This window comes from Setaria italica, chromosome IV (genome assembly GCF_000263155.2).
Source record: "Setaria italica strain Yugu1 chromosome IV, Setaria_italica_v2.0, whole genome shotgun sequence".
Classification (NCBI taxonomy): domain Eukaryota; kingdom Viridiplantae; phylum Streptophyta; class Magnoliopsida; order Poales; family Poaceae; genus Setaria; species Setaria italica.
Genome location: NC_028453.1, coordinates 39,159,673 through 39,178,809, shown reverse-complemented (window position 1 = coordinate 39,178,809; position 19,137 = coordinate 39,159,673). Strand labels below are relative to the sequence as shown.

At 49.8% G+C, this 19,137-nt stretch overlaps 2 protein-coding genes across 2 annotated transcripts; one reads left to right on the top strand and one right to left on the bottom strand.

Annotated features, from left to right (window-relative positions):
• Nucleotides 1–12,866: 12,866 nt before the first annotated feature.
• Nucleotides 12,867–14,371, bottom strand: LOC101769617 (arogenate dehydrogenase 2, chloroplastic-like). The gene has a single exon (XM_004966338.4). The coding sequence runs from the start codon at nt 14,342–14,344 to the stop codon at nt 13,043–13,045; it is 1,302 nt and encodes a 433-aa protein (XP_004966395.2). The 5' UTR covers nt 14,345–14,371; the 3' UTR covers nt 12,867–13,042.
• Nucleotides 14,372–14,493: 122 nt separating this feature from the next.
• LOC101769210 (uncharacterized zinc finger CCHC domain-containing protein At4g19190) lies at nt 14,494–18,607 on the top strand. The gene is made up of 6 exons (XM_014805107.2): nt 14,494–14,799; nt 15,733–15,884; nt 16,305–16,424; nt 16,653–16,854; nt 17,173–17,287; nt 17,413–18,607. The coding sequence occupies exons 1-6, from the start codon at nt 14,521–14,523 to the stop codon at nt 18,270–18,272; spliced, it is 1,728 nt and encodes a 575-aa protein (XP_014660593.1). The 5' UTR covers nt 14,494–14,520; the 3' UTR covers nt 18,273–18,607.
• The last annotated feature ends 530 nt before the right edge of the window (nt 18,608–19,137 follow it).

Below are 19,137 nucleotides of genomic sequence, written 5' to 3'. Positions count from 1 at the left end.
GATTTTAAAGACGGTTTTTAACGGGTGATTTTAGTTAGTGATTTCTGCGGGCGTTACAAACCTACCCCACTTAAATTGAATCTCGTCCTCGAGATTCGACTGAGTCCTGAAGAGATGGGGAAATTTCTTCTTTAACGCGTCCTCGCGTTCCCACGTGGCCTCTTCTTCGCCATGCCTACTCCATTGTACTCTACAGATCCGGACTGCTGTGTTCCTTGTCCTTCTGGTGACAGTGTCCAAAATTTTGACAGGTACTTCTTGATACCGAAGGTCCTTTTGCAGGTCTATTGTTTCCATCGGTACTTGTTCCTCCGGCACTCTCAAGCATTTTCTCAGCTGGGAGACATGGAATACCGGGTGTATATCCGACATTTCTTCAGGCAGTTGGATACGGTATGCTACGGCTCCAACTCTCTTTAACACCTGGTATGGTCCAATATACCGAGGGGCTAGCTTTCCTTGCACCTGGAACCTTCACGTACCCCGAATCGGGGATACCTTGAGATAGACAAAATCTCCCTCATCGAAGCACAATTCTCGTCTTCTTTTGTCAGAGTAGCTCTTCTGTCTGGACTGTGCAGCCTTTAACTTCCCTCGGATTTCTGCTACACGGTCTTCTGCTTCCTTGATAAAAGCTGGTCCAACCAAGGAACGCTCTCCGACTTCTGACCACATCAGAGGGGTCCGACACTTTCTACCATAAAGGGCCTCAAATGGTGACATGCCTAGACTGGCTTGGTAACTATTGTTGTATGAGAATTCTGCATAGGGTAGACTTTGTTCCCAATCCTTCCCATAGGTGAGAACACACGCCCTTAACATATCTTCCATGATTTGATTTACCCGCTCTGTTTGGCCATCGGTCTGAGGGTGATAGGCTGAACTAAAATCCAGTTTGGTGCCCATGGCTTTGTGTAAGCTCCTCCAAAACCTAGAGGTGAACTGAGTTCCTCTATCCGAGACGATTCGGCTGGGCACACCATGCAGCTTTACTATGTTGTCGACGTAGAGTCGAGCCAGTTTTTCTCCACCGTAAGTGGTCCGTACGGGCAGATAGTGAGCAACCTTGGTAAGTCGGTCCACTATTACCCATATGGAGTCATTTCCCTTCTGGGTTCTGGGCAAGCCTACTACAAAATCCATGCCGATCTCATCCCACTTCCACACCGGGATAGGCAAAGGGTTGTAGCAAGCCGGCTGGCTTCTGGTGCTCGGCCTTGACTCTTTGGCAGGTATCACACTGGGCGACAAACTGAGCTATGTCTGCCTTTATCCCATTCCACCAGTACTTCTGTTTTAGGTCCATATACATCTTGGTGGATCCGGGGTGAATGGAGTATGCTGAGTTATGGGCTTCATCCATGATGGTCTGCCGGAATTCTCCGTCCTTGGGAACACAAATTCTGTTTTTATACCACAGGGTTCCTCTGTCATCTACTCTGAAATCCGGGGCTTTATTTTCTCCGGTTTGCTTGCGGATTTTTACTAGATCTTGGTCTGAATCCTGGGCTTCTCGGATTTTATCTTCCAAGGTGGGCTGGACACTTAGCCTACGGCTAGCATTCTGGGGAATGATATGCACATTCAACCGGGCCATTTCCTCTCATAGACGGGTATTCTCGGGTCCGGGTTGTCCATAGGATTTTCTGCTCAGGGCATCAGCTACAACATTGGCTTTGCCGGGGTGGTAATGGATTTCTAGGTTGTAGTCCTTTACCAGCTCTAGCCACCTCCTCTGCCTTAAGTTTTGATCGGGTTGGGTGAAGATGTACTTTAGGCTTTTATGGTCGGTGTAGATTTCACACTTATTCCCAATCAGATAATGTCTCCAGATCTTGAGGGCATGCACTACGGCTGCAAATTCTAAGTCATGGGTTGGATAGTTCTGCTCATGCGGCTTAAGTTGTCGGGAAGCATATGCCACAACCTTCCCATCTTGCATGAGGACGCAGCCTAATCCTTGTCGAGATGCATCGCAGTAGATGACGAAGTCTCGCTGGATATCTGGCAATGTCAGCACTGGGGCTGTTGTCAATCTTTTCTTCAGCTCTTGGAAACTCCGTTCGCATGACTCGGTCCAAGTGAACTTCTTGTCTTTTCTGAGCAACTATGTCATGGGTCGGGCTATCTTGGAGAATCCCTCAATAAACCTGCGATAATACCCTGCTAAACCCAGGAAACTCCTGATTTCGCTAACATTTGTGGGCGGCTGCCAGTTGGAGACGGCTTCCACCTTCTCAGGATCAACTGCTACTCCTTCCGCGGTCAAAATATGACCAAGGAATGCCACTTTCTCAAGCCAAAATTCGCACTTGCTGAATTTAGCATAGAGTCGGTGGGCTCTTAATTTTTCCAAGACCACCCGTAAGTGGTGTTCATGCTCGTGAACACTCTTGGAGTAAATAAGTATGTCGTCTATAAAGACTACGACGAACTTATCTAACTCATCCATAAACACCTTGTTCATGAGATTCATGAAATAAGCAGGTGCATTGGTTAATCCAAAGGACATCACTGTAAACTCAAATTGACCATAACGGGTGACAAAGGCGGTTTTCGGGATGTCGCTCTCCTTGATCTTGAGCTGATGATACCCCAATCTCAGATCTATCTTGGAGAAATACTTGGCTCCCTTTAGTTGGTCAAACAGGTCATCTATTCTAGGGAGGGGGTACTTGTTCTTAATGGTGACCTCATTCAATGCGCGATAATCCACGCACATCCTCATACCCCCGTCTTTCTTCTTGACAAAAAGCACAGGGGCTCCCCACGGGGATGAGCTGGGCCTGATAAAGCCACTCTGTTGTAACTCTCCCAACTGTTTCTTCAGCTCGGCTAACTCTGGGGCTGCCATTCTATAGGGCCTCTTGGCTATAGGGGAGGTTCTGGGGACAAGGTCAATTACGAACTCTATGTCTCTGTCAGGGGGCATTCCAGGTAGTTCCTCAGGAAAGACGTCCGGGTATTCACTCACTACCGGAACTTCTTCTATGGTCTTGGTCTCCATGCTGAACACCATGGGGTCTAGGCCACTTCCCTTAGTGTGACAGGTCACTTGCACACCACCTCGATTGGTCAAGTGCACTACCTTATCAGCACACCCTATATGACCGTCATGTAGGCTTAACCAGTCCATTCCAAGGATCACATCTATCCCCTTAGACTTAAGTACCACTAGATCCGCTAGAAATTCTACCCCACTTAAATTGATCCTTACCCGAGAGCAACCTAGTCGACACTGAATGTCGGCTCCAGGAGTCCGGGTTAATAGGGGTAACTTTAGTAGTACTGTAGGTATATGATGTTTTTCCACAAAACTTGAGGATATGAAGGAATGTGATGCTCCAGAATCAAAAAGTACTGTTGCCAAGACTGAGCTGACTAGGAACTCACCGAGTACCACGCCCTGAGCTTCGCGAGCCTCCTGCGCGCCGATGTGGTTGACGCGGGCTCGTCCGAATGACTGCTGGGGCGGCCTCATCTGCTGGCTGTTGTTGTTACTGGGGTTGCCACTGCTGCGGACTGGCACACGGTTGGCTCCTGACAATGCGGCCCTGGGCCCAGCTACTGAGTTGGACAAGGCTGATGCTGCTGGCTTGTTGGCATAGGGGCAGTTGGCGATGAAATGCCCTGGCTCTCTGTAGTTGAAGCATGCTCTACCATTGCTGGTGACCTGGCTGGCGCTGCTTTGTGGGGCCTTGATAGAGTTCTGGCTCCTGAATGGGGCAGCAGTCTGATGCGAACCAGATGCTTAGGACTGGGTCCGATAATGCATGGGAGCTTGGGATCTGGGCAAGGGGTGACCGAGGCTCCTTGGCTTCTGGAATCGGTCCTGTTGGTGTGCCTTGTTTTCCAGGAACCGACGCTTGTTGTCCCTCCGCTCTTCTGCCTTGGCCCTCTCAGTCAAGATGGCCATGTTCATCAAGGTGTTGAAGTCGGGGTAGATCTGGGGAGTGAGCAGGGTCCTCAGCTCCGCGTTCAAGCCTTTCTTGAACATGTCCTGCTTCTTCTCATCCTTGTCCACCTCCTCTGGAGCATAACGGGCCAGCTCCATGAACTGGAAGGTGTACTCCTCCACAGATCGGTTGCCCTGGCGGAGTTCACGGAACTCATCCGCCTTGCGCTTCATGGTGGCGGCGGGGATGTGGTAGCGACGGAATTCCGTCACGAACTCATCCCAGGTGATAGTGGAGGCATCCTGGGTGGCAGAGCAGTAGTTCTCCCACCAAGCTAGGGCAGTCCCAGTGAGCTGGTGAGCAGCCAAGAGGACTTTGTCCCTGCCCTCACAACCAAACGGCTCCTGCTTCCTCTGGATGACGCGCAGCCAGTCATCTGCATCCAGAGGGTTGACAGACCCACCAAAAGTGGGTGGCTTGGTCCGGAGGAAGTCCGTTAACCTCTCATTCATGTTCTGCCCGCGGGGCCTCTGGCGAGTAATGGCGTTGGCTAGAGCTTCCAGTAGAAGGGTCTGGTTGTTCATCACTTGAACCAGATCAATAACCGGTGGGGGTGGTGGCTGCTGTGTCCCCACCTGACTTTCTCCCCTTCCTTCAGGCTGGCTCACTTCCTGCTCCTCTGGAAGTGCTGCCGGAGGCGGTTCTTGCCTTTCTGGCTGCCTCTCTGCACTGGGGGTGGCATGGGCCTGGCTTGGGGAAGTTCTGGTGGCGCGCTTGGGCGGCATCTGCAGATTGAGTGAGACTTTTATGAGAGTATGATTTGGATTTTAGTGATCTTTAAAGTGGTTAATTCGTATTTTCGAAGAGATAGAATCCACCTCCTGTCGACAAACACACAGACTAACAAGCAACAAACACAAGCGATTTTATTTATTTTGCCACGGGGGTACAACACGGCTGGGGTAAGGCCGAAACACGCACTACACGACCGGTTACAGCAACACAACTGAAGGGGTACAACTCTAAACTGTGGACCACGACGGCTTCATCCCTTGGGCAATTCTGGCTGGGCATACTACTCGCGGGGCGAGTCTTCTCCCTGGACTGAGTGATCTTCTATCGGAAGGAGAAGGGCCAGCACCTCATCCTTCAGAGTCCCGCCCGTGGGAGGGGTCTCGGGAACCACTCCATCCTACACCTCAGAGTCCCTTTCTGAAGGTGGTGGTGCCGGGGTGGCATCCGGGCTTTTCCTCTTACTGAGCCCTGGGGCAATGGGAATTCCTTCAAGGATCGGGGCCTCGTCGTCCTCGATGGCCACCATCCTTCTTCTGGCACGAATGGTAAGGTGGGCATCCTTCAGTTCCTTGGAGTGCCGATCCTCAGCCTCCTTGAGAGCCTCAACGGCAATGGCCTCATTGCTTTGAGCGGCCGCGGCTCGGGCTTCGGCGGCGGCTAACTTCACCTGGAGCCTCCTCAGCATAACTTCTGCGTCCTCGGCCCTACGGGTCTGCTGCTTCAACTTAGCAGCCTGCTCGTCATAGAGCTCATCCAAGGTGAGAAGGTAGGCAGCCATGTGCAGCACAGTGGGGTCATCCTCGCGCTGTCCACGTCCTTCCAAGGTCCGTACCCGGGCCAGCCAAACCGGGCGGTTTTTCTTAACAGGCGGGTAGAACCTCATCGGAGTGCGGCCAATGTGCCTCTCATAGATCTGGCACAGGAAACGGAGGGCCTTCCGGGCTGCCACTTGATAAGTATCCTTGTGCCGGAAGCCAGTGGCAGTCACATTCCATGGCTGGATGTCCGGGTAGCGGCTACTCCGCCCGATGTAGATAATCATCTCACACCGAGGGGTCCCGCGGTCCTCGTACTCCCTGCTAGTGTACTCCGGACGCTCATAAATCCCGAGGCGGTCCATGCAGGCGAACAGCAATCTGGGAAAACCAGGCTCCTCCAGGCAGTGGCTGTTGACCCATCCTTCCTCGGCCATCTGGAAAAATCCGGGGCACAAATTAGTTTTACAATAGAGCAGAGGTAGGAAGAAATTTTTGTAATTCTTTTGTTTTGGTCAAAAAGTGCTAATCCGGTCCTAAGGTCGCGTCCTACAGCCAACGACGGCTCTGATACCACCTGAAGCGTCCCCACATAAGTAGAGACTAAATGTGATACAAATATCAGTCCCAGGAGGCTGATAACACATTTATTCGACAGATAATTCAGTTACCGTACAACTCCCGAGGGAGTGGGCGTGAAAGCCACGCAGCGATAAACAGTAAATAAATAACGGCGGCTAACCAAGCGACTGCCAAAAGACAGCACTCGGGACTACACGGCAGCAGCAGCATCTTGGGCAGGTCAACACCACAGGCAGCGTCGGGTGCGGACACAACCTCTACTCGAGGTCCTCGGCGATGAAATCGGGGTCTTCCTCTGTAGCAATGAAGCAAGGGTGAGTACTAACGTACTCCACAAGTCCAACCCCATCCACGGAGGGGATACAAGCAAGTTTATGCACGAGTATAACAAGGATAGGCTAGAGCTTATTGGCGAAAAAGCTAAATTTTAACACATGCAGGGGGTTGTTTTGAAAGGGTTTTTGTAAAGCTTTCCTCTAGTGCCCAGGACATTGAGTGGGGTTGATCCTACACAAAGGATCCAAGCTTTTATCGCTATCGGACTCCCCGTCCGTCATAGCGCACGGCACAACTGCCGGACTCTTCTGAAATTCCACACACACACACACACATGACATTCTTGCCCAAACACTAGTTATGTGACCAAGCCGTAACTCGTCCAATACCGTGGACACGGCTACCCGGATAGGTTGTAACTCTGCAGAGAGTGTACACTTTTCCCACAAGTAGGGTACCGTAGCACGATCACCTTGCTGACGGTACGGATCCTAACAAAGCTATTACCCACCTTAGCTAGGACTGGCTAGTTCCCGCGGAAGCACCCAAGGGGTTCACGGCTCAACCATGAGACCGTAACCGGGGCCTAAGTCACCAAGATCTTTACTCCTTTTCCATGGGTTCCCGTTGCTCACCAGCACCCCTGAGGACTAACAGTCCAGCTAGTGGGATTTATGCTAAGCCGTTGCCCATACAACGGTCGAGTGGTTGCACGATAGTGGAATTAGGCAAGATGACACATCAACTCGGTCCTTAATTACGACAGGATGGATATCTCCCGACATCGCTCAACCACCAAGGTACGAGCACAACAACGTGGCATCCCACACAAGGAACACCCATCCATCCCGTCTACACATCCTTTTTCCCCGAACCCAAAAGCCATTCCTCTTACTTGGACTCACACACACATTTATTTTCCGAATACACCATTGTAATAATGATTGCATTTGAGTAACAAATTCCTAAGCGTTCTAGCAGCGGTTATCAACTAAACAGAGCGAGTCATATTTAGAGATAAGCGTAGGACAATCAAGGAATGTTCATATCAATCAAGGGGTGGCTATCCAACCATGTCTTGCGATAAAATAATATGCATTTTGTAAAACAGGCCAATAGGTCGTGTTTGAAAAACTAGGTATTAAGTATGCATCAAAGGGTGAGATTGGACTTGCCGTCCTCAAAGCCTTCCGGGAGTTCCTGCTCGCGGTACCGATCCTCGGGCTCGGGCTCGCGGTCAAACTCCTCCTCGGGCTCCTCCTCGGGCAATCCGCGATCTACGGCACACACAAACAGGCACACAAATAAATAAAAGGGAAAATGATTTTTAACCGTGAGCTCCGAACAGGAAACGCGAACGGAAAATAGGCGGAAGGATTATTTTTGGGAAATTTGGATATAGATCGGCGAAAGTATGCTGGAGGATGACGTGATAAAATTTGGGGTTAATTGGAGGAAGTTTGGCGCATGAAATGACGGGTTAAACACGAATTAGGGGCTTAAACGGGGTTTAGGGCTGATTTATAATAAACCAGGGACCTATTTGTAATTTCTTTCGGAGGTGGAGGGGCCTATGTGTAATTTGGGGAAACTTGGGGGTCGGATCTAAAATCAAAGGTAATTTTCTTCTTCTTCTCCAGGAACTTGGAGAGAGAGAGGGAGGAAGAGAAGTGGCCGGCGGCCGGCCGGCCGGGCGTCGCCGGCGGCGAGCCGGGGGCGGCGGGTGGTGGAGGAAGAGGAGGGGGCCCCGTTTTGCCCCTCACCTTGGGGAGGAGTGGACCGGGCGCCGGTCTTCGGGCGAAGGAAGGCGGCGGCGGCGGCTCACGACAGCGGCGGGGCTCACGGCGGCGGCGGTGGCGCACGGCGACGGCGGCGGCTTGTAGTGGGTGCGGTGGTGGTGCTGGTGGGTGGAGAGTGGGGAGGCCGGGCGGCTTTTTATAGGCAGCGGGGAGGACGCCGGCGGTGGCGTGCGGGGTCGGGGCGCGGCGTGGCGCCAGGCGCCGGGTGGAGTGGCGGCGGCGTACGGCGGGGTAGGGGCCGGGCGGGCCGGCCGGGGAGTTGGCGCCGGGCGGCAGCACGTGCCCCCCGGGCGCGGGCCAAGGCGGCCAGGCGGCGTGGCGCCAGGCGCGCCGGCAGGGCCGGGGCCGAGGTGACCGGCGGGAGGTGCCTGGCGGGACCCCAGGCGGGCGGTGCGGGTCCGGGCGACGGGGCGGTATGGCGCCAGGGGATGGGGGCGCCGGAGTAAATGGTGTTGGCCGGCCAGGAGGTGTGGCGCCAGGGGATGGTGGCGCCGGGTGCCAGGAGGAAGAAAGGGGAGGAGAGGGAAGGAGGAAGGAAGAAGAAAGAAGAAAGGGAGAAAGAAAGAAGAAGGAGAAAGAAAAAGGAGAAAAGAAAAGGGGAAAAAGGGAAGGAAAAAGGAAGAGACCGGCGGCGTTTGCGGCACGCGGTCGGGGCACGCGCACGGCGCCTGACACCGGCACGCGGCGAGATTCGCGGGCATAGATAAAAGACAGGTGGGGGTCGGCATGGGTACCGGGACAGCGAAATCGCCAGGGAGACTTCTGATTTCCGGGAGCTCAGCGATAAAAAGATTTTAAAGACGGTTTTTAACGGGTGATTTTAGTTAGTGATTTCTGCGGGCGTTACAAGAACTGACTCCTTGTCCATAGCCTACTGTGCCACTTCCTAAGATAATTAGTAGCACTTGGCTTTGCTGCCTCCATTGCAGCCCAATGTTTCTCAAACAAATATGGGTTCCATGAGTATGCTGCCGCCCAAAGGTGGTCATCAAAAACCTTGCCATGAAACTTTTTCTTAAAATTGGACACCAAGTGAAACATGCATTCCCTATGTTCTGCCTCTGGGAACACATCACCTACCCCTGACATCACTGCTTGGCCAGCATCAGTGCATATGGTTAAACCCCTTGGTGATCCTATGGCCTCGCTAACTCTCTCCATGAACCATTTCCAATTATCATTTGTTTCAGAATCAAATACTCCAAAGCAAACTGGAAATAACCAATTGTGACCATCAACGGCTGAAGCACTGGCTAACTGCCCCTTAAACTTGCCTGTCAGGAAAGTGCTATCTATTGCTAAGTATGGCCTCCAACCACTTATGAACGCATCAATGCATGGTTTCAAGGCAAACAAAAAAACTTTTAAATCTGATCTTCCCATTTATTGTGTGATGATCTATCACTACTAGGCTACCAAGGCAAATGCTCTCAACTTGTACCTTAAACCTATATAAATTGTCAAAATTGTTGTCCCAGTCACCATAAATCTGCCTCAATGCTAGCTCTTTACCCATCCACACCCTCTTGTAGTGAACACTCACCTTGTAGTGTTCTTTCAGCTTCTTTTTCAACACCATTGCAGTTAGTGATCCATCTTCAATGAGCCAGTCCTTAACTTTAGCACATACCCAATGCTTGGTGGCATTCTTGACCTTCTTCTTCCTCCTTGTACTAGAACACTGATGAGCATAAGGGTTCTTCTTCACCTACAAAATATTAACATTACTATTTAGCTACCCAACATAGTAGAATAAATATTTAGGAAAAAAACATAAATTATTTATACTGAATAATTACCACAATAGTGCACATATCATCTGTTGTAGAAGCATGTAGTCTCCATGGGCACTTATCTTCCTCCCACCTTGAACAATAGGCCCTGAATCTATATGGTGCACTCTTCTCTGTGTTATACTCAAATTCATGTTTGATTGCATGCTGAGATAATGCAATCTTAAACTCTGCCATACTAGGATATGTTGAGCCAACTACCATAGGAGGGTCTTCTTTATTATATTTCCTGTTTGGAATATGTTCTGCCTCATGTCCTACCAACTCTTGATCATCTTCTAAATCAGTACCTGACTCAATCTCCAATTCATCCTCATCCTCATCCTTTTCCTCATCCTCACTCTCATCCTCACTCTCATCCTTTTCTTTGTCCTGATCCTTATGCACAATCATAGCCATATTTGTATCTTCACAAGGTGTCTTCTCTAAGTACATGACCTCCTCATCAACACTTACATGCTCATTCTCTGGTACTGGGTTACAAAGGTACCTATCCTCATCTTCTGCAATATTCTTAGCTGCATTCTGCATTTGCACATCACTATGCCATTCTTTGATGGGCTCAAATGGTTCAGAGGGATCACAATAAGAAATGAACATGTCGACAACCTTTGTCTTTGAATTTTTCTCAAACATAGACAACAAGTCTTGGTCAGAATGAACTTCAGGAAATTCTTTCATATTATGATCATAGTACTGAAAGATGAGCAACTTCCAAATAACCAGGCAGGTACTTGTCTACAATCTCTTCAAGTAAATCCTTATAGTTTGTCAAATCTGAATCAACGGTCATATCAAAACAAAAACATTTGAAATCCTTTCTAACTCTCTTCTTGTTGCCAAACAGTCTAATTTCTAAAAAATATGTTGAATTTGGATCCATCCTGCAAATGAAAAGAACAATCTAAGGAATCAACAATGCTACTTGCACATAACTTTTGCACTGCTTAAATAAATTGAAGGTAGTAAGCACTCACCCTTCAAGGAGTCAGTCTGGCTTTGTGACAGCATTATCAGACCCTTCATGCCCTCCCGAAGCCCGCCCAACCGTGCTCCCTGCATTTTGAATTGACATGGCTTCAATTCAATATAACAAGCACCAGTTAATTACTAAAGCTTTGGTCAAGTACTGTGCATGCCTCCTAGATTTTTTGTGTTTGCCTCCTAGATTCACCTCCTCAAAACATCAATAACAACATCAATAATAACTAGAGCATCATACCATATACCACCATTTACTGATTTCAACTAGAGCATCAGACCATATACCACCATTTACTGATTTCAACTAGAGCATCAGACCATATACCACCATTTGCTAGTACAGCCGAACGAAACAAATGCTAGTTCAGCTGAATGAAACAAATGTCAAGTCGCAAAACACTACCTGGAGTCTCCGCGCCCCGCCTCCTTGGAGCCTCCGCGCCCCGCCGGGGGAGCTCCCTGGAGCCTCTGTGCCCCGCCGGGGGGGGTCCCCCCGAAGCTGGCGCACCCCGCCCGGGGGCTCCCGCCGCATCCGCCGGAGCCGCCCCGCCGCGCCGGGGGGATCCCGTCGGACCCGCCCCGCCCCGCCGGGGGGATCCCAGTGGACCCACCCCGCCGCGCCGGGGGTCCTCCGCCGGACCCACCCTGCCGCGCCGGGGGTCTCCCGCCGGACCCACCGGAGCCGCCCCGCCCCGCCGGGGGAGGGGGGAGGGCTCGCCGGCCGCCGCCTCAATCTAGGGACCGAGAGAGACATGGGAGAGACGCACGGGAGACACGGGAGAGACTGAGAGAGCTGCCTTGGGTACTTTGGACCCAAACGTTATTATCTGACAGCGGGGCCCATGATTCCTAACGGGATAAGTAACAGAACAGACGGTAGTGTCAAATAGGGAACGAAAGTTGAAGCGAGTGTCAAATAGGGAATGAAGAAAATTTCAGGGCCAAGAAAGGAATGACTCATTTTCCCAGTGTCAAATAAGGAATTTTCTCATAAGGGAGAGAGAGGAGAGAGGGAGAAAAGAAAGGAGGAGATAATGTTGCTGTAGCACAGGTGGAGTCGTGGCCCATTACAATTAAGCGGTCTGGCACGAGCATGGCGAGGCTGTTAAGGCCAGCTGGGCCAGTGTGCCGGCACGGCCCACCTAAGAAAGCAGCGTGCCATGCTTAGGCCCCGTTTGTATCCGCTTATAAGCGGCTTATCGGTGGAAATAAGTGAGAATCCCGCCAAACGCTTTGCTTATTTCTACCGATTCTCGCTTATGTGGTAAGCCGCTTCAACGATTTGAACTACGAGAAGCGAGAAGCGAGAAAATTTTCGCTTAGATTATAATCCAAGCGTGGCTAGGAAAAGCGTATACAAACAGAGTCTTAGGCTGCTTCTTCGCCATACGGGCGGCACGGCACAGTCATGATCCAAGCCTCACCATGCCAGGCCTAAACGGGTTGGGCCAAACCATGCTGGGACTAGGCCGGGTCAGGCCGCCGGTTTGGTCATCTATGGGCCTGTTCGCTTCAGCTTATAAGCCGGCTGAAAAGCTAAAACGGCTGATTTGTTGTGAGAGGAAAACACTGTTTGGTAGCTGATAAGCCGCCTGAATAAGCTGAAGCGAACAGGCCCTATAGCTGCAATGTGTGATGTTGTCGGGTCGGGCACATGAGCCAACCAGATGCACGTGGTTCTCCTGGGGACACGTGTTCCTTGTTTTGAATTCACAGCCATCTGAATAAGCTGAAGCGAACAGGCCCTAGTGTGATGTTGTCGGGTCGAGCACATGAGCCAACCAGATGCACGTGGTTCTCCTGGGGACACGTGTTCCTTGTTTTGAATTCGTTTGTGAGCTCGTGTACATGTAGGATTTTCTTTTTCGTTTTGTGAGCTCGTCACGTGTGCTGTATTTCAAAATGTCTGAAATGAAATGAACGATTCCATGTGCGATAATTTGTTGTTAGCTGTTTGCTTCAGAAACCATGTCACAATTATTTCACTGAAAACGGCGTAAAGGCAAAAGATTTCATTTCGACGACGATTTTGGATACAGCAAGAACAAGAATGCCGCGTTCGATGATTCGATCATCTCCGCATGGTCTGCCAGCAGGATAAGATCCAACATGCAAGCTGGGGACCGCAAGAACCACTATGCAAGACCGGCGCGATCGATCAATTATTCCCCTCTCGATCCGCCGTCGACGGCGTCCGCGTCACCTTCGTCGCCGTCGGTGTACAGATCGCCACCCACCACCAGCAGCTCGGCGGGATCCGCCGGCGAGCCCTCGAAGTCGAACAGCTGCCTCCGGAGCACGTCGTGGAGGCCGTCGAAGAGCCTCTTCTTGACGGAGTCCATGGCCCATTCGAGGCGGTTGAGCAGCTCGGTGGAGTTCTTGTTGTACATGAAGAGGCCATTGTAGAGGTCGAAGCTGTCACTGCAGGTGTTGTCGACGAGCCGGAGCAGCGTCTCGTAGCCCTTGGTGTTGATGGGCGTGGAGCGGAGCTCGAGCATGGCGAGCATCCGGCCGACGGTGTGGGTGAGGAACTGGGTCTCGGCGGCGTGCGCGTCGTGCTCGGCGCAGGACATTTCGACCATCCGGCATCCCTCGCGCTCGAAGATGTTGAGGAAGGCCTCGGCGCGGGCGCGGCGGGCGGGGCAATCGCCGACGCGGACCTTGTCGAAGACGAAGGGGAGGCCGTCCCAGCCGTCGCGCGCGGACTCCGGGCCGAACATGGGGTGGGTGCAGATGACATCGAAGTCGGGGGGGAGGGAGCTGAGGAGGAGGTTCTTGGGGAACTCCTTGACGGAGAGCACGTCGACGAAGAGGGTGTTGCGGCGGAGGCGGTGGACGGGGAGCGAGCGGAGGACGGCCTCGGCGGAGAGGATGGAGGTGGCGAGGAGCACCACGTCCGGGTGGCACTCGCAGAGATCGTGCGGGTCGGGGAAGAAGCGCGCGCCGAGGGCCGCGGCGACGGCGGAGTAGTCGGAGCGGGAGTGGGCCAGGACGGTGTGGCCCTGCGCCACCAGCGTGCGCGCCAGGAACTGGCCGTAGTTGCCGAACCCAACCACGGCGATCTTGAGGCGCGGCTGCTGCTGCTGCTGATCCTCCCTTTTCTCGAGCTCAACCGCGCGGGGCGGCGACTCGCTGCTGTCAAACGGCTGCGCGGCGCCCGTGGCGCGGAGGCGGAGGGGAGGAGCCGCCGCGCCGCCGGGATGCCCGCGCCAGCGGCATCTCGCCGCGAGGAACTGATGGTTGGTGGGGGCGGGCAGTCGGAGGGAGGGGGATGGCTGGTGGTGGAGGCGGACGGAGGAAGACGCCGCCATTGACTCCTCTGGGTGGGCGACGAGACGAAACGGCGGCGATCTTATTATTTTTCTCTCGAGAAGAAAAAGGCAGACGAGCCGACGCCTGCGCGAGTGAGAGTGACCTAGGTCACCTGTATTAATGGGCTGGCCCAGTTTATTAACTCGGCCCATTTCATGAAAGCAATACCGCTCAATTTCGAACTGGGCTACGATGGCCTGGCCCGTAATAATATTTGATCCAGTTCACGGGTGACGGGGTCAGGGGCTTTTCGGTAATTTGGCGAGTTGGGAGGAGACGGATTCGTCCGACCGGCGGCGATCGGGAGAGGCGGAGGCCGGCGAGGGCGATGGAGGAGGAGGTGACGGGGAGCGGCGGGGGGATTGGGCGGAAGATGGCGGCGGGGGAGGTGGAGCTGAAGGAGAAGGCGGGGACGGCGTGGAGCCACTCGTACCTGAACCAGAAGCCGTGGCACCCGCTCTCGTACCCGAACCAGCGCCGCAAGTGGATCGCCGAGCAGGTCCACGCCAACCGCGCGCGCCGCCAGGAGGAGGTGCAGCGGGAGTTCGCGCAGGAGCAGGAGTTCTTCCGGCAGACCGCGCTCTTCTCCAAGAAGGACAAGGAGAAGGTAATACCTCTGCTATTGGTCCCTTGATTCTACTGCCTGTAGCCATTAGCTTAAGCAGATGCTTCTCTGAATCCTAAATTATCATATGGGATACTAACCGTGCTGTATGTTTTAGCCATTTGAAATTTTGCATAAGTGCTGTAGGTGAAATAGCAACATGGGTTAGGTTGCACTTGTTGTGCTGGTAATTGTACTACGATGCTAAAATCTTATCCAATAATTGCCTCGGTGAAGCCTTACTAGATAAATAGCTTCAATCCCTGATGCAAGTCTGTGTTTAGAACTTTGCAGTGACACATTGCTGATATTATTTCCAATCCCAATTTCTATGAACCAAATCTGAACTGTTACAGACTTAAAAAGAGAAACATAATGCGGATGGCTGGATGTTGTCTTATATTTTTTTTTGTATAGTCACTGTGCGCTCCTCAAAAGAACGGACATTTCTGACCGAGCCAACCTTATAGAAACTTTATCTATCTCGGGCTGCTAATCCTCCATGTACACAAAGTCCATTTACCCATTAACATCAGCACTAAGTGTATGGTATTGTAGGATTAGTGTCCTACAGATTCATTAGTCTGTTGGGGTGACCTAAAGTACATGTACATGACAAGGCAGCACAGGTCATTTACTGTACAACTTAGGTTTACAAAAGGCGTTGCCAAAGAATAAATTCAGTAAGTTAACCAATAAATGGGGAAAGCTTTCTGCAAGCTTGGAATGTGACACTCTAACTAATAATGTTAAACCTACTAGCTATTCTTGGTTTCAAGAGGTTTAAGAATTCTTTTGTGGTTTTTAAGCTGCAATAAATTATTCCTAAAAAAAAGCTGCAATAAAACAACTATCTTTATGCTTGGATGTTCATCCTACTGTTACCACTCATGAAGAATTGGTGTCATCAGTATTCAATTTGTTTTGTAAGTTCAGATGGAGGTAATGAAAGCTGTGAGTTTTATGTACGTGCGCCCACCTGGCTACAATGCAGAGAGTGCAAAAGCTGCTGAAATTGAAGATGAGAAGAAGAAGTCAGATCCAGGTGACATGGGTCAAGGTGCTGCAGCAGCAAGTACCTCGTCAATGTAAGTGATATGTATTCTTTTGCTTCCACGCGTCGTTGTTCTTGTTGTTTGGTAAGTACTCCCTCTGTCCCAAATTACTATTCGTTTTGGCTTTTCTAGATACATTGCTTTTACTATGTACCTAGATATATACTATATCTAGATACATAGTTTTTCCTATGTATTTAGAAAAACTAAGATGAATAGTAATTTGGGACGGAGGGAGTACCTTCCATTTTACTTCAACTGTCAGAGTTCTAATAAAGGCTTGGGTTCTGTTTAGCATGCAGACCTAATAAGTAGATTTTGAATTTTTTTGGGGGTCCATTCCCTTCCCACACCCACATTGTGTGGGAGCTTTCAGCAGTGGGTGCACAATTTCTTTTTCTGTATTAGTATCTCCAGAATGCCTTCATCATCAGTTCATTATATTTATTCTAGGCCTGATAAGGGACCTGAAAAGACTCAACCAGGCGCAGATAAGAAAAATAGGCCGAAAGATGTTTTTGGTCGGCCATTGCCAACGGAACAAGAATTTGAGGTTCTAAAAAATGCTCCAAGGTACATCACACTCCTTGTTTACTGATTACTTTTAGTTCATTCTTTTGAAAATTGAGTAACCAAACAAAACAGTCGTCCACCTTTTTCATTTCATTCTTTTTGTTTTTCTGTTATCTTTTTGTTTTCTCCATTTCACTTATCCAAAATTCCGAATAGTGTAGCAGTTTGCTGTATTTAGATCACTAAGCGTTTTCTTAACATTTAGTACACGTTCCCTCTTATTCTCAGGTTGGAAACAGGTGCTCCTGTAAGGATTAAACCATTTGGAGTTGAAGTTCGTAATGTAAGATGTTTAAGGTGTGGAAACTATGGTCACCAAAGTGGTGACCGGGAATGCCCCTTGAAGGATGTGATCATGCCTAATGAGGAGAGCCGATTGAAAAGGGATGATCCACTTACAACTATAATGGCGCAGACTGATTCAAGTGAGGTTAGATTTTTTTTTTCTCTTTGAAATATATATTCTACCGCAACTTTAATAATAGAAATAACAAGTCTTACCTAGAATATGGAAGTCTGTATATCTCAGTTTTTTAGCCCGTTTGACCTTTTCCCTGCTCCCCATCACTGCATATTATTCCATTGATAAAAAATTGAGTTTTTTTTAAAATAAATGCAGTATTGTTTGTTTCTTCCATTGTTATTCTTGAAACCATGTAGCTAGGTGGAATAGGGCACATACCTGGATATTCTAAACTGCTTGAGATAGGTTTAAATATCAATTTTAATGCAAAGAATTCTTTGATAGCCTTTGAAGTGGGAACTTAAGCAAAAGCCAGGCATGAGCCCCCCTCGTGGTGGATTCGACCCAGATGATCCTAATCAGCAGATTGTGGCAGAAGACATCTTTGATGAATATGGAGGTATAACCAGTAGCCTGAACTCTGAAACATGAACAACATCCACGTTTGCAAACCCCCCTCATTGGTGGTTGATAACTTCTGTGGTTTAATATTTTTGCTGCCCATCCCGGCTTCTTGTCTTTCAGGTTTTCTGGGTGATTGTGATATTCCAGCTCTCATTTCCAACTTTTCTGGTAGCAAATCCACGAAACGTTCCAAGAAAAAAAGCAAGCATAAGCAGGTTGCATCTGCTATTCATGAGGAATCCAGTAGACGTGAAAGCAGTTACCATTTATCATCGGACTCTGAAGATGAGAAGAGAAGCAAAACATCGAGAAGCAAGAGAAAGAAAAAACATTGTTCTGATTCATCACATTCTGATTCTGTGGTGGATGCTAGAAAAGGCGAGCATAAGTCAAAGCATAAGCATAAGAAGAAACACCGGTCAGAGTCTTCTTCTGATTCAGAAGTTGAGGTTTGTGATGATACAAGGAGGTATCTGAAGCGAGAACACAGGAAGGAGAAAAGAGAGGAGTTACCATCGTCCTTCTATAAGGGTAAAGGAGACACAGAAAGCAAGAGGCATTCAAGGCGTTCAAGGGAGAAGCACCTCTACAGTTATTCATCGAGTTCTGAGAGTCACAGGCATTCTCTACAACATAAGGAGAAACAGTATTACAGCGACTCGAGTTCTGGTCGAAGACATCGACACTCAAGGAGATCGAGGGAAAAGAGATATGACAGTGAGTCGAGTTCTGCTGATGCCAATAGGCGCCCGAGGAGAGTGATGGAGAAGCAGCACAACACTGATTTGAGCCCACATCATACCGATAGGCATTCAAAGAGATCAAACGGTAAGCGAGACTATACTGAATGGAGCCGTTATGAAAGCAATAGACATTCAAGGAGATCTCGGGAGAAGGGGCGCTACTCTGATTCTAGTGTTTCTGATTACTCAGACTCTGATCGGCACAATAAACATCGACACCATCATAGGAGAAAATGATCTGCACCATATGCAAACTGCCCTTTCCACGGTGTATATCTGGGGATCACCTTGGATGTAACGGCATTAAGGGTTACCTGGCCCCTTTCTGAATGAAGATCATCAGGATCCACTGAGTCTGGTGTTTGGTGACCGCCTAGGGCCCTCTGATGTGACAGTAATGTACACTGTATAACAAAATTTCATCATGCTGGGAGAACAGTAGTTGTTCCTTAACGATTGTGTTGCTGTAGCATGTCCTAGGGGTTCCGGAATGTTGGTTGTTGTTTAATTTTGTACGTCAGCTGCCTCCTGGTGCTCTGTGGAATTCACTAATAATGTTTTTTTCCCCCAAATGTCTTCTTTGCGTGAATGTTTCGCCAGGACTTCAGAAAGCCCTTTGAGAACCTGGTATAGTTTACCTACTCTCTCAGTGGCATTACCAACTTTTCTAATGTGACCAGGGCGGATCTAGCACCAGGGTGGATGGGGCTAGAGCCCCTCCTACTAGAGCTATGGAGCTCCTCGTAAGCCCTCTTACAAATTTACAGCTATTGAAGTTTGAAAGGAGAGGCTAGAGGTAGAAGACAGCTATTAAAGTTTGAAAGGAGAGGCTAGAGGTAGAAGATGAAAGGAATACAAATTTACAGCTATTAAAGTTTGAAAGGAGAGGCTAGAGGTAGAAGATGAAAGGAATAGCTCCTCCTAACATTTTTTTTCTAGATCCGCCGCTGAATGCGACTGGCCCCAAATGCTATGTAGAAAATCTAATTTTCGTGTGTTATTTTGCTTGCATCAGGTTCTGGTAGTACAGTGAGGCAAGCATATCGCGACTGACACGAAATTGTTACGAAAGCAGTGAAGCAAGCATGAATGCTTGGGAACG

Coding starts and splice junctions, on each gene's coding strand:
- LOC101769617 (XM_004966338.4), bottom strand. CDS start 14,344: ATGGGCCGAGTTAATAAACTGGGCCAGCCCATTAATACAGGTGACCTA.
- LOC101769210 (XM_014805107.2), top strand. CDS start 14,521: ATGGAGGAGGAGGTGACGGGGAGCGGCGGGGGGATTGGGCGGAAGATG. Junction 16,425..16,652: donor GTTCTAAAAAATGCTCCAAG/GTACATCACACT, acceptor TCTTATTCTCAG/GTTGGAAACAGGTGCTCCTG. Junction 17,288..17,412: donor CATCTTTGATGAATATGGAG/GTATAACCAGTA, acceptor CTTGTCTTTCAG/GTTTTCTGGGTGATTGTGAT.